Source organism: Oncorhynchus nerka, linkage group LG7, assembly GCF_034236695.1.
Source record: "Oncorhynchus nerka isolate Pitt River linkage group LG7, Oner_Uvic_2.0, whole genome shotgun sequence".
Lineage (NCBI taxonomy): Eukaryota > Metazoa > Chordata > Actinopteri > Salmoniformes > Salmonidae > Oncorhynchus > Oncorhynchus nerka.
Window position 1 is genome coordinate 96325393 of NC_088402.1, and position 12500 is coordinate 96337892.

Here is a 12500-nt window from a genome sequence, read left to right on the forward strand (position 1 = left end):
TTCTGTTGGTGGCTGGGTCAGGAGACCTGAGGTTCTGTTGGTGGCTGGGTCAGGAGGTGGTTTGGAATAGTTTAAGAGTTGGACGGTGGGGGTGTTCTTCTGACGATTACTACAGGTGGTTGCTGAGACGGCTGAAACAGACGAGGTTGATAGACTAAAACCATGATGCTGGTCCTCTTACCTCAAGACTAAAACCATGATGCTGGTCCTCTTACCGCAAGACTAAAACCATGAGACTGGTCCTCTTACCTCAAGACTAAAACCATGATGCTGGTCCTCTTACCGCAAGACTAAAACCATGAGGCTGGTCCTCTTACCTCAAGACTAAAACCATGATGCTGGTCCTCTTACCGCAAGACTAAAACCATGAGGCTGGTCCTCTTACCTCAAGACTAAAACCATGATGCTGGTCCTCTTACCTTAAGAATAAAACCATGAGGCTGGTCCTCTTACCTTAAGACTAAAACCATGAGGCTGGTCCTCTTACCTCAAGACTAAAACCATGAGGCTGGTCCTCTTACCTCAAGACTAAAACCTTGAGGCTGGGCCTCTTACCTCAAGACTTAAACCTTGATGCTGGTCCTCTTACCTCAAGACTAAAACCATGATGCTGGTCCTCTTACCTCAAGACTAAAACCATGAGGCTGGTCCTCTTACCTCAAGACTAAAACCATGACGCTGGTCCTCTTACCTCAAGACTAAAACCATGATGCTGGTCCTCTTAACTCAAGACTAAAACCGTGAGGCTGGTCCTCTTAACTCAAGACTAAAACCGTGAAGCTGGTCCTCTTACCTCAAGACTAAAACCATGATGCTGGTCCTCTTACCTCAAGAAGCAGACAAGGTTGATAGACTAAAACCGTGAGGCTGGTCCTCTTACCCCAAGACTAAAACCGTGAGGCAGGTCCTCTTAACTCAAGACTAAAACCATGAGGCTGGGCCTCTTACCTCAAGACTAAAACCGTGAGGCTGGTCCTCTTACCTCAAGACTAAAACCGTGAGGCTGGTCCTCTTACCTCAAGACTAAAACCATGAGGCTGGTCCTCTTACCTCAAGACTAAAACCATGAGGCTGGTCCTCTTACCTCAAGACTAAAACCATGAGGCTGGGCCTCTTAACTCAAGAAGCAAACAAGGTTTAAAGACTAAAACTTCATCCTCGGGAATTGTTAAAGGCTGAAGTCCTCACACAGCTCAGAGGTTAGGGTTAAGGTCCTCTTACCTCATGCACAAACCCAAACAGAGTTTGTATATATGTTGTGTAACCCTGCGGTTATCAACCTATCAACCTTGTAGCCTCTATGTGGTGTTCAGGCCTACAGCAGCCTCTATGTGGTGTTCAGGCCTACAGCAGCCTCTATGTGGTGTTCAGGCCTACAGTAGCCTCTATGTGGTGTTCAGGCCTACAGTAGACTCTATGTGGTGTTCAGGCCTACAGTAGCCTCTATGTGGTGTTCAGGCCTACAGTAGACTCTATGTGGTGTTCAGGCCTACAGTAGCCTCTATGTGGTGTTCAGGCCTACAGTAGACTCTATGTGGTGTTCAGGCCTACAGTAGACTCTATGTGGTGTTCAGGCCTACAGTAGCCTCTATGTGGTGTTCAGGCCTACAGTAGCCTCTATGTGGTGTTCAGGCCTACAGTAGCCTCTATGTGGTGTTCAGGCCAACAGTAGCCTCTATGAGGTGTTCAGGCCTACAGAAGCCTCTATGAGGTGTTCAGGCCAACAGAAGCCTCTATGTCACATATGTCAGAGCCTACAGAAGCCTCTATGATCTTGTTTATTATTAGTTCAGGCCAGCAGTAGCCTCTATGCAAAGTGTTCAGGCCTAGCAGTATCCTCCCATCATGTGGTGGATACTGAGAACAGGCCTGGGAGTCAGAAGTTCTCTATGAGTGTGTCTTCAGGCCTACAGTATAATCTGCCTTATGAGGTGTTCAGGCCTATGGACAGAAGCCTCTATGAGGTGTTCAGGCCAACAGTAGCCTCTATGTGGTTTTAAAAATATTTCAGTAGCCTCTAAATGTATTATGTTTTTTCTTTGAAGTAGGCCTTTTGCTAAAATATAGCCTGATGGTGCCTAATGTGGTTGTCAGGATATTTATATAAAGGAGTCTATGTGTCTGTGAAAATTCAGGCCTACAGAGACTCTATATGGATCATGTCAGGCCTACAGTAGACTCTATGTGGTGTTCAGGCCCTACAGACTTTGCACTCTATGTGGTGTTCAGGCCAACAGTATGTAGTAGACTCTATGTGGTGTTCAGGCCTACAGTAGCCTCTATGTGGTGTTCAGGCCTACAATAGCCTCTATGTGGTGTTCAGGCCTACAGTAGTCTCTATGAGGTGTTCAGGCCTACAGTAGCCTCTATGTGGTGTTCAGGCCTACAATAGCCTCTATGTGGTGTTCAGGCCTACAGTAGCCTCTATGTGGTGTTCAGCCCTACAGTAGCCTCTATGTGGTGTTCAGGCCTACAGTAGCCTCTATGTGGTGTTCAGGCCTACATTAGCCTCTATGTGGTGTTCAGGCCTACAGTAGCCTCTATGTGGTGTTCAGGCCTACAATAGCCTCTATGTGGTGTTCAGGCCTACAGTAGCCTCTATGTGGTGTTCAGGCCTACAGTAGCCTCTATGTGGTGTTCAGGCCTACAGGCCTCTATGTGGTGTTCAGGCCTACAGTAGCCTCTATGTGGTGTTCAGGCCTACAGTAGCCTCTATGTGGTGTTCAGGCCTACAGTAGCCTCTATGTGGTGTTCAGGCCTACAGTAGCCTCTATGTGGTGTTCAGGCCTACAGTAGCCTCTATGTGGTGTTCAGGCCTACAGTAGCCTCTATGTGGTGTTCAGGCCTACAGTAGCCTCTATGTGGTGTTCAGGCCTACAGTAGCCTCTATGTGGTGTTCAGGCCTCAGGCCTCTACAGGCCTAGCCTCTATGTGGTGTTCAGGCCTACAGTAGCCTCTATGGGTGTTCAGGCCTACAGTAGGCCTCTATGTGGTGTTCAGGCCTACAGTAGCCTCTATGTGGTGTTCAGGCCTACAGTAGCCTCTATGTGGTGTTCAGGCCTACAGTAGCCTCTATGTGGTGTTCAGGCCTACAGTAGCCTCTATGTGGTGTTCAGGCCTACAGTAGACTCTATGTGGTGTTCAGGCCTACAGTAGCCTCTATGTGGTGTTCAGGCCTACAGTAGCCTCTATGTGGTGTTCAGGCCTACAGTAGCCTCTATGTGGTGTTCAGGCCTACAATAGCCTCTATGTGGTGTTCAGGCCTACAGTAGCCTCTATGTGGTGTTCAGGCCTACAGTAGCCTCTATGTGGTGTTCAGGCCTACAGTAGCCTCTATGTGGTGTTCAGGCCTACATGTGGTGTTCAGGCCTAGCCTCTATGTGGTGTTCAGGCCTACAGTAGCCTCTATGTGGTGTTCAGGCCTACAGTAGCCTCTATGTGGTGTTCAGGCCTACAGTAGCCTCTATGTGGTGTTCAGGCCTACAGTAGCCTCTATGTGGTGTTCAGGCCTACAATAGCCTCTATGTGGTGTTCAGGCCTACAGTAGCCTCTATGAGGTGTTCAGGCCTACAGTAGCCTCTATGAGGTGTTCAGGCCTACAGTAGCCTCTATGTGGTGTTCAGGCCTACAGTAGCCTCTATGAGGTGTTCAGGCCTACAGAAGCCTCTATGAGGTGTTCAGGCCTACATTAGCCTCTATGAGGTGTTCAGGCCTACAGAAGCCTCTATGAGGTGTCCAGGCCAACAGTAGCCTCTATGTGGTGTTCAGGCCTACAGTAGCCTCTATGTGGTGTTCAGGCCTACAATAGCCTCTATGTGGTGTTCAGGCCTACAATAGCCTCTATGTGGTGTTCAGGCCTACAGTAGCCTCTATGTGGTGTTCAGGCCAACATTAGCCTCTATGTGGTGTTCAGGCCTACAATAGCCTCTATGTGGTGTTCAGGCCTACAGTAGCCTCTATGTGGTGTTCAGGCCTACAGTAGCCTCTATGTGGTGTTCAGGCCTACAGTAGCCTCTATGTGGTGTTCAGGCCTACAGTAGCCTCTATGTGGTGTTCAGGCCTACAATAGCCTCTATGTGGTGTCCAGGCCAACAGTAGCCTCTATGTGGTGTTCAGGCCTACAGTAGCCTCTATGTGGTGTTCAGGCCTACAGTAGCCTCTATGAGGTTAACACCATGGGCCAAATAGGTGACTGTAAATTGCAGTGTATTGTATGATGTAAAACCCCACTTAACAAAATCAAATTCATTATTATTACCATACAGACCATTAGACAACGCATAGTCAAGCCTTTTCTCAAAATACAACACTGCCCCTTTAATTAAGACACACCCCTTTTTACCTGACTGGCTTTTCAAAGACAGGTTGAAATGTAGCTTACACGTTTTGTGGTCTTGTAGGAAGCAGTAATTCCCCATTACTGACCTCTACTTATCTATAACTGGGCTAATAACAGCCTGACTAGCTGTCTACCAGTCCACTGAGGTAGCTTCCTGTCCTGACTAGCTGTCTACCAGTCCACTGAGGTAGCTTCCTGTCCTGACTAGCTGTCTACCAGTCCACTGAGGTAATGGGGAGGAACATATAACAGCCTGACTAGCTGTCTACCAGTCCACTGAGGTAGTGGGGAGGAACATATAACAGCCTGACTAGCTGTCTACCAGTCTACTGAGGTAGTGGGGAGGAACATATAACAGCCTGACTAGCTGTCTACCAGTCCACTGAGGTAGTGGGGAGGAACATATAACAGCCTGACTAGCTGTCTACCAGTCCACTGAGGTAGTGGGGAGGAACATATAACAGCCTGACTAGCTGTCTACCAGTCCACTGAGGTAGTGGGGAGGAACATATAACAGCCTGACTAGCTGTCTACCAGTCCACTGAGGTAGTGGGGAGGAACATATAACAGCCTGACTAGCTGTCTACCAGTCTACTGACTTCCATAGCGTCTGGCTTGTCGATGCCCATGTATCTGTGCCACTCCTCTGCAGACACCTGGCTCAGAGCAGGGATGGCATGGACATAGTCCTTTGTGTCCTTTCTTGGTCCTACCACCCGGGCTGGATCTAGTAACCATTAGTGACGTGAACAGGTGAAGAACAGGGGGGTGCTTCTCCAGCACAGCTTGATGGCGCATACGACAGACAGGAACAACAATGCAGGAGAACCTGTCCTCCTCTGGCTGGGAAGCTGCCCCTGAACGAGGGCGCCAGTCGTTAGCTCCCGCTGTTCTACTCAAACTGCACTCGCAAGTCCTCCAGCTTGCAGGCGATGTGGTTGGGCTGTTGGCACAGAGGTCTCATCCAGCCTTGTCAGGTTAGCCACGATCTCCACACTATGTTCCAGAATGAACACTGTCTGGGCCTTCAGTAGGGTGCGTGTTCCCTCAGCAGCTCACAAAGGTCCTGGACATATTTGGCTGTTTCTGGTAAGGTCGTAGTGAATTCGGGGAGCACATCCATGTACTCGGCCAGGAACTTCACAGCACGTATTCAGGAGCCGCACCTGGTCTGCACAGCAGATGGTCATTACCCAGAATGCTCGGATGACGCTGGGGAGCCTGACAGAACACCTACTTGGACTTACAAAAGCCCAAACATTGTTAAGGTCAACCCCATTGTTGTCGAGACAGGAAATGACAGCTTGGGCCACAGTGGTAAAGTTTCCTTAATCCAAGAGGGTCGGGTCGTTCACCCACTGGCTAGAGTAGCTGTCACTCACACAGAGGAGCGGCTTTGGTGGGGAGAGTGGGCTACACCACTGGCTAGAGTAGCTGTCACTCACACAGGGGAGGGGCTTTGGTGGGGAGACTGGGCTACACCACTGGCTAGAGTAGCTGTCACTCACACAGAGGAGCGGCTTTGGTGGGGAGAGTGGGCTACACCACTGGCTAGAGTAGCTGTCACTCACACAGGGGAGGGGCTTTGGTGGGGAGACTGGGCTACACCACTGGCTAGAGTAGCTGTCACTCACACAGGGGAGGGGCTTTGGAGAGTGGGCTACACCACTGGCTAGAGTAGCTGTCACTCACACAGGGGAGGGGCTTTGGTGGGGAGAGTGGGCTACACCACTGGCTAGAGTAGCTGTCACTCACACAGGGGAGGGGCTTTGGTGAGTGGGCTACACCACTGGCTAGAGTAGCTGTCACTCACACAGGGGAGGGGCTTTGGTGGGGAGACTGGGCTACACCACTGGCTAGAGTAGCTGTCACTCACACAGAGGAGCGGCTTTGGTGGGGAGAGTGGGCTACACCACTGGCTAGAGTAGCTGTCACTCACACAGGGGAGGGGCTTTGGTGGGGAGACTGGGCTACACCACTGGCTAGAGTAGCTGTCACTCACACAGGGGAGGGGCTTTGGAGAGTGGGCTACACCACTGGCTAGAGTAGCTGTCACTCACACAGGGGAGGGGCTTTGGAGAGTGGGCTACACCACTGGCTAGAGTAGCTGTCACTCACACAGGGGAGGGGCTTTGGAGAGTGGGCTACACCACTGGCTAGAGTAGCTGTCACTCACACAGGGGAGGGGCTTTGGTGAGTGGGCTACACCACTGGCTAGAGTAGCTGTCACTCACACAGGGGAGGGGCTTTGGTGGGGAGAGTGGGCTACACCACTGGCTAGAGTAGCTGTCACTCACACAGGGGAGGGGCTTTGGTGAGTGGGCTACACCACTGGCTAGAGTAGCTGTCACTTACACAGGGGAGGGGCTTTGGTGGGAGAGTGGGCTACACCACTGGCTAGAGTAGCTGTCACTCACACAGGGGAGGGGCTTTGGTGAGTGGGCTACACCACTGGCTAGAGTAGCTGTCACTTACACAGGGGAGGGGCTTTGGTGGGGAGAGTGGGCTACACCACTGGCTAGAGTAGCTGTCACTCACACAGGGGAGGGGCTTTGGTGGGGAGAGTGGGCTACACCACTGGCTAGAGTAGCTGTCACTCACACAGGGGAGGGGCTTTGGTGAGTGGGCTACACCACTGGCTAGAGTAGCTGTCACTTACACAGGGGAGGGGCTTTGGTGGGGAGAGTGGGCTACACCACTGGCTAGAGTAGCTGTCACTCACACAGGGGAGGGGCTTTGGTGGGGAGAGTGGGCTACACCACTGGCTAGAGTAGCTGTCACTCACACAGGGGAGGGGCTTTGGTGAGTGGGCTACACCACTGGCTAGAGTAGCTGTCACTCACACAGGGGAGGGGCTTTGGTGGGGAGACTTGTCTACACCACTGGCTAGAGTAGCTGTCACTCACACAGAGGAGCGGCTTTGGTGGGGAGAGTGGGCTACACCACTGGCTAGAGTAGCTGTCACTCACACAGGGGAGGGGCTTTGGTGGGGAGACTGGGCTACACCACTGGCTAGAGTAGCTGTCACTCACACAGGGGAGGGGCTTTGGAGAGTGGGCTACACCACTGGCTAGAGTAGCTGTCACTCACACAGGGGAGGGGCTTTGGAGAGTGGGCTACACCACTGGCTAGAGTAGCTGTCACTCACACAGGGGAGGGGCTTTGGAGAGTGGGCTACACCACTGGCTAGAGTAGCTGTCACTCACACAGGGGAGGGCTTTGGTGAGTGGGCTACACCACTGGCTAGAGTAGCTGTCACTCACACAGGGAGGGGCTTTGGTGGGGAGAGTGGGCTACACCACTGGCTAGAGTAGCTGTCACTCACACAGGGGAGGGGCTTTGGTGAGTGGGCTACACCACTGGCTAGAGTAGCTGTCACTTACACAGGGGAGGGGCTTTGGTGGGGAGAGTGGGCTACACCACTGGCTAGAGTAGCTGTCACTCACACAGGGGAGGGGCTTTGGTGAGTGGGCTACACCACTGGCTAGAGTAGCTGTCACTTACACAGGGAGGGGCTTTGGTGGGGAGAGTGGGCTACACCACTGGCTAGAGTAGCTGTCACTCACACAGGGGAGGGGCTTTGGTGGGGAGAGTGGGCTACACCACTGGCTAGAGTAGCTGTCACTCACACAGGGGAGGGGCTTTGGTGGGGAGAGTGGGCTACACCACTGGCTAGAGTAGCTGTCACTCACACAGGGGAGGGGCTTTGGTGGGGAGAGTGGGCTACACCACTGGCTAGAGTAGCTGTCACTCACACAGGGGAGGGGCTTTGGTGGGGAGAGTGGGCTACACCACTGGCTAGAGTAGCTGTCACTCACACAGGGGAGGGGCTTTGGTGGGAGAGTGAGCTACACCACTGGCTAGAGTAGCTGTCACTCACACAGGGGAGGGGCTTTGGTGGGGAGAGTGGGCTACACCACTGGCTAGAGTAGCTGTCACTCACACAGGGGAGGGGCTTTGGTGGGGAGAGTGGGCTACACCACTGGCTAGAGTAGCTGTCACTCACACAGGGGAGGGGCTTTGGTGGGGAGAGTGGGCTACACCACTACACCACACTTTTCTGTGATTCAAAAACATAAATGAAAACAGAGGAAAAACGTAACTTCAACCAAGTACATTTCATTTAACTTTGCTATCAGTTGGCAGTATATTTTTAGCTTTAAAATCCTATGCGTTCTGTTTGAAATGTTGCGGATTTCAGTCTGAATTATGCGTGCGCGGATTCCTTGTGGGTCTGCGTGGGAAGTGTTCAGGACTGAAGGGTTAGGGTTGAGTGTCAGAGGTCAGGGGTTAGAGTTAGGGTCATCATACCTTATCCGTGGGAAGAGTTAGGGGTCAGGGGTCATACCTCATGCGGGTGAAGAGTTCAGGGCTGAAGTCCTCATAGAGCTCCATGTTTCCTTTCAGCTTCAGATGGGTCAGTCCCCCCAGACCACCCACAGGAAGTGATGTCAGACTGTTCTCACTCAGGTCCCTGTACAAGGAGGGGGAATTCAGTCATGTTTAAAATGATTATGAAAACACTTACTGTGAAATCCACAAACATGTTCTGTGCTCCCTGCGTGTTTGTAAGTGTCATGTGTCATGACGTTGGCCTGAGGGGGGAGGTTTATGACCCCCATAAATACTTTTCCACCTTTTCCTCTCTCTACCGATGTGACTATTGAGTAATCGACCCAGTTGAAAATATGTGTTGGGACTTAAATGAATATGATGTCAGATCAGTTGGTGTCTAAGACATGATTACTGATGATAGGACGACATAAACTGTATCTTGGAAAATCAGATTCACATGGAATTGTTGTGCAATTTAAATGTTTAAATATGAAACTATTTGTGAAAAGATGAAATGTAATTTTTAGCTCCTAAATGAGAGAATAGGGTTTTCATGAGTGAACTAAGCTCAACTCAGTGGCCCCGCCCATGTGAACAGACATTGGTTATAAACTCTGCCAACTCAGTGGCCCCGCCCATGTGAACAGACATTGGTTATAAACTCTGCCAACTCAGTGGCCCCGCCCATGTGAACAGACATTGGTTGTAAACTCTGCCAACTCAGTGGCCCCGCCCATGTGAACAGACATTGGTTATAAACTCTGCCAACTCAGTGGCCCCGCCCATGTGAACAGACATTGGTTATAAACTATGAAACACGGCCCTCTCTCCCAATCCTATATAAGCCCCTTGACGAAAATGTAACTTTCTGTTCCAAGGACGTGAGGGTTTACCATCCCCACATTGAAAGGACAAAGACCACCTCCAGAACTAAGCCAACCTCAGCAAGAACCTGACGAAATTAGCACCAAATATCACCAAATATCACCAAATAGCACCAAATATCACCAAATATCACCAAATTAGCACCAAATATCACCAAATATCACCAAATATCACCAAATATCACGAAATTAGCACCAAATATCACCAAATATCACCAAATATCACGAAATTAGCACCAAATATCACCAAATATCACCAAATATCACCAAATATCAATGTGAAGGTGACGACCTACACGCTGGAAGGATGAATTTCGACTATAGCAGCCAGAATAAAGTAAAGTTTGTCAACTTGACAAATAATTAAACCAAATGTTGTATTGCAGATTCAACTTGTTAGCCAGGGTTCGTGAAGATGAGACTCAACTTTCAGATGAGACTAAATAAGGTGACGATTAAATATTGACTGCTATTGATGTAAAAGATTACTAGGTCTTTAAGAGTTTATTCGGAAGATAACAGCTCTATAAACACTCTTTCGTGGTGCCCCGACTTTCTAGTTAATTATTTACCTGATTAGCTTAATCAGGTGATATTAATTACAGAGAAATGATAGAATAGCATGTCATTAATCCGGCATAGCCAAAGACACGGCACATTTGTTCTCTGCTAATACAGTGGCTTTGGATCTAGAGAAAGGGCTTTCCTTCTAGAGAAAGGGCTTTCCTTCTAGAGAAAGGGCTTTCCTTCTAGAGAAATGGCTTTCCTTCTAGAGAAAGGGCTTTCCTTCTAGAGAAAGGGCTTTTCTTCTAGAGAAAGGGCTTTCCTTCTAGAGAAATGGCTTTCCTTCTAGAGAAAGGGCTTTCCTTCTAGAGAAAGGGCTTTCCTTCTAGAGAAAGGGCTTTCCTTCTAGAGAAGGAAAGGCAGCAGGGTAGCCCAGTGGTTAGAGCGTTGGACTAGTAACCGAAAGGTTGCAAGCTCGAATCCCCGAGCTGACAAGGTACAAATCTGTCGTTATGCCCCTGAACAGGCAGTTAACCCACTGTTCCTAGGCCGTCATTGAAAATAAGAATTTGTTCTTAACTGACTTGCCTAGTAAAATAAAGGTTAAAAAAAAGAAAGGGCTTTCCTTCTAGAGAAAGGGCTTTCCTTCTAGAGAAAGGGCTTTCCTTCTAGAGAAAGGGCTTTTCATGTGATTACATCTAGCTCTGTGTAGTCCCAGTCAACACAAATAACTAATTATAACCTTTTTCGGCAAGACAGATCTTCCAAAGGTGGTGGAGTGTCAATCTTTACCAAGGATCACCTTCAGTGCTCAGTGTTCTCCACCAAGTCTGTCCCCAAACAATCTCCTTGCTCCTTACACTAAGTCTGAATTTGTCCTGCTAGGTGACCTAAACTGGGACATGCTTAAACCAACTGACCAAGTCCTAAATCAATGGGACTCCCCAAATCTTTCTCAGATTATTACCAATCCCACAAGGTATGACTCCAAACACCCAGAAAAGGCTTTATCTCATTGATGTTATCCACACTAATGATCCTGATAGGTATCAGTGTTTTCTGTAATGACCTTAGTCATCACTGTTTTACAGCCTGTTTTACAGCCTGTTTTCGTCATGGCTGCTCAGTGAAACGTCCTGATTTGTCAGACGCTAAAAAACTTTAATCAGCAAGCCTTCCTTCATGACCCGGCAAAAAATGGTATAGAAATCAGCTCGATCCCCTCTGTCAAAGATACTTGGACCTTCTTTTTTTATATTTTCAGTGGTATTGTTAACAAACACGCCCCCATAAAGAAAATGAGAATTAAAAACACAGGTTCAAGCCCCTGGTTCGACCGTGATCTGGCAGAGTTACTCCACCTCAATAATTGCATTTGGCGAAAGGCTCGGCACATGTATACTCTCTCGTTCAGGCCAATGAGAAACGTGCACTCAGGCTACCCAGAAGACCAAAGGTAGTTACTTTAAGGAGCAGTTCTCTCTCTGTGGGTCTAACCCCAAGAAGTTCTGGAAAACAGTTAAAGACTTGGAGAATAAACCCTCCTCATAGCTGCCCATGTCCCTTAAATGTTGATGATGTGGTTGTTACTGACAAGAAGGACATGGCTGAGCTCTTTAATCTGGATTCCTATTTGACTCTGCCATGCCTCCTTGCCTGTCCAAAATGTCCCAATCTCCCACCCCTTCTAATGTGACTATCCCTGATGCTTCTCCCCCTTTTTCCCCTGCCCCGCTACAAAGTTTATCCCTGCAGGCGGTCACTGAGTACGAGGTCCTAAAGAAGCTCCTGAAACTTGACCCCCAAAAAACATCTGGGTCAGATGGTTTAGACCCTTTCTTCTTTAAGGTTGCTGCCCCTATCATCACCAAGCCTGTTTCTCCTTTCTTCTTTAAGGTTACTGACCCCCTATCATCACCAAGCCTGTCTCTCCTTTCTTCTTTAAGGTTGCTGCCCCCTATCAGCACCAAGCCTGTCTCTCCTCTCTTCTTTAAGGTTGCTGCCCCCCTATCATCACCAAGCCCTGTCTCTCCTTTCTTCTTTAAGGTTGCTGCCCCTATCACCACCAAGCCTGTCTCTCCTCTCTTCTTTAAGGTTGCTGCCCCCTATCACCACCAAGCCCTGTCTCTCCTCTCTTCTTTAAGGTTGCTGCCCCCTATCACCACCAAGCCCTGTCTCTCCTCTCTTCTTTAAGGTTTCTGCCCCCCTATCATCACCAAGCCTGTCTCTCCTCTCTTCTTTAAGGTTGCTGCCCCCTTATCATCACCAAGCCCTGTCTCTGACCTTTTTAACCTGTCTCTCCTTTCTTCTTTAAGGTTGCTGCCCCCCTATCATCACCAAGCCCTGTCTCTGACCTTTTTAACCTGTCTCTCCTTTCTTCTTTAAGGTTGCTGCCCCCTATCATCACCAAGCCCTGTCTCTCCTTTCTTCTTTAAGGT

General features: G+C 49.4%; 1 protein-coding gene across 1 annotated transcript in view; it reads right to left on the reverse strand.

The window, feature by feature from the left end:
• Positions 1-12500, reverse strand: part of LOC115128116 (leucine-rich repeat-containing G-protein coupled receptor 6) — a 134941-nt gene that overhangs the window by 22271 nt on the left and 100170 nt on the right. Inside the window, exon 15 of the mRNA XM_065021015.1 lies at positions 8688-8813. Within this exon, the coding sequence (XP_064877087.1) occupies positions 8688-8813 (126 nt within the window). The remainder of the gene's footprint in view (positions 1-8687; positions 8814-12500) is intronic.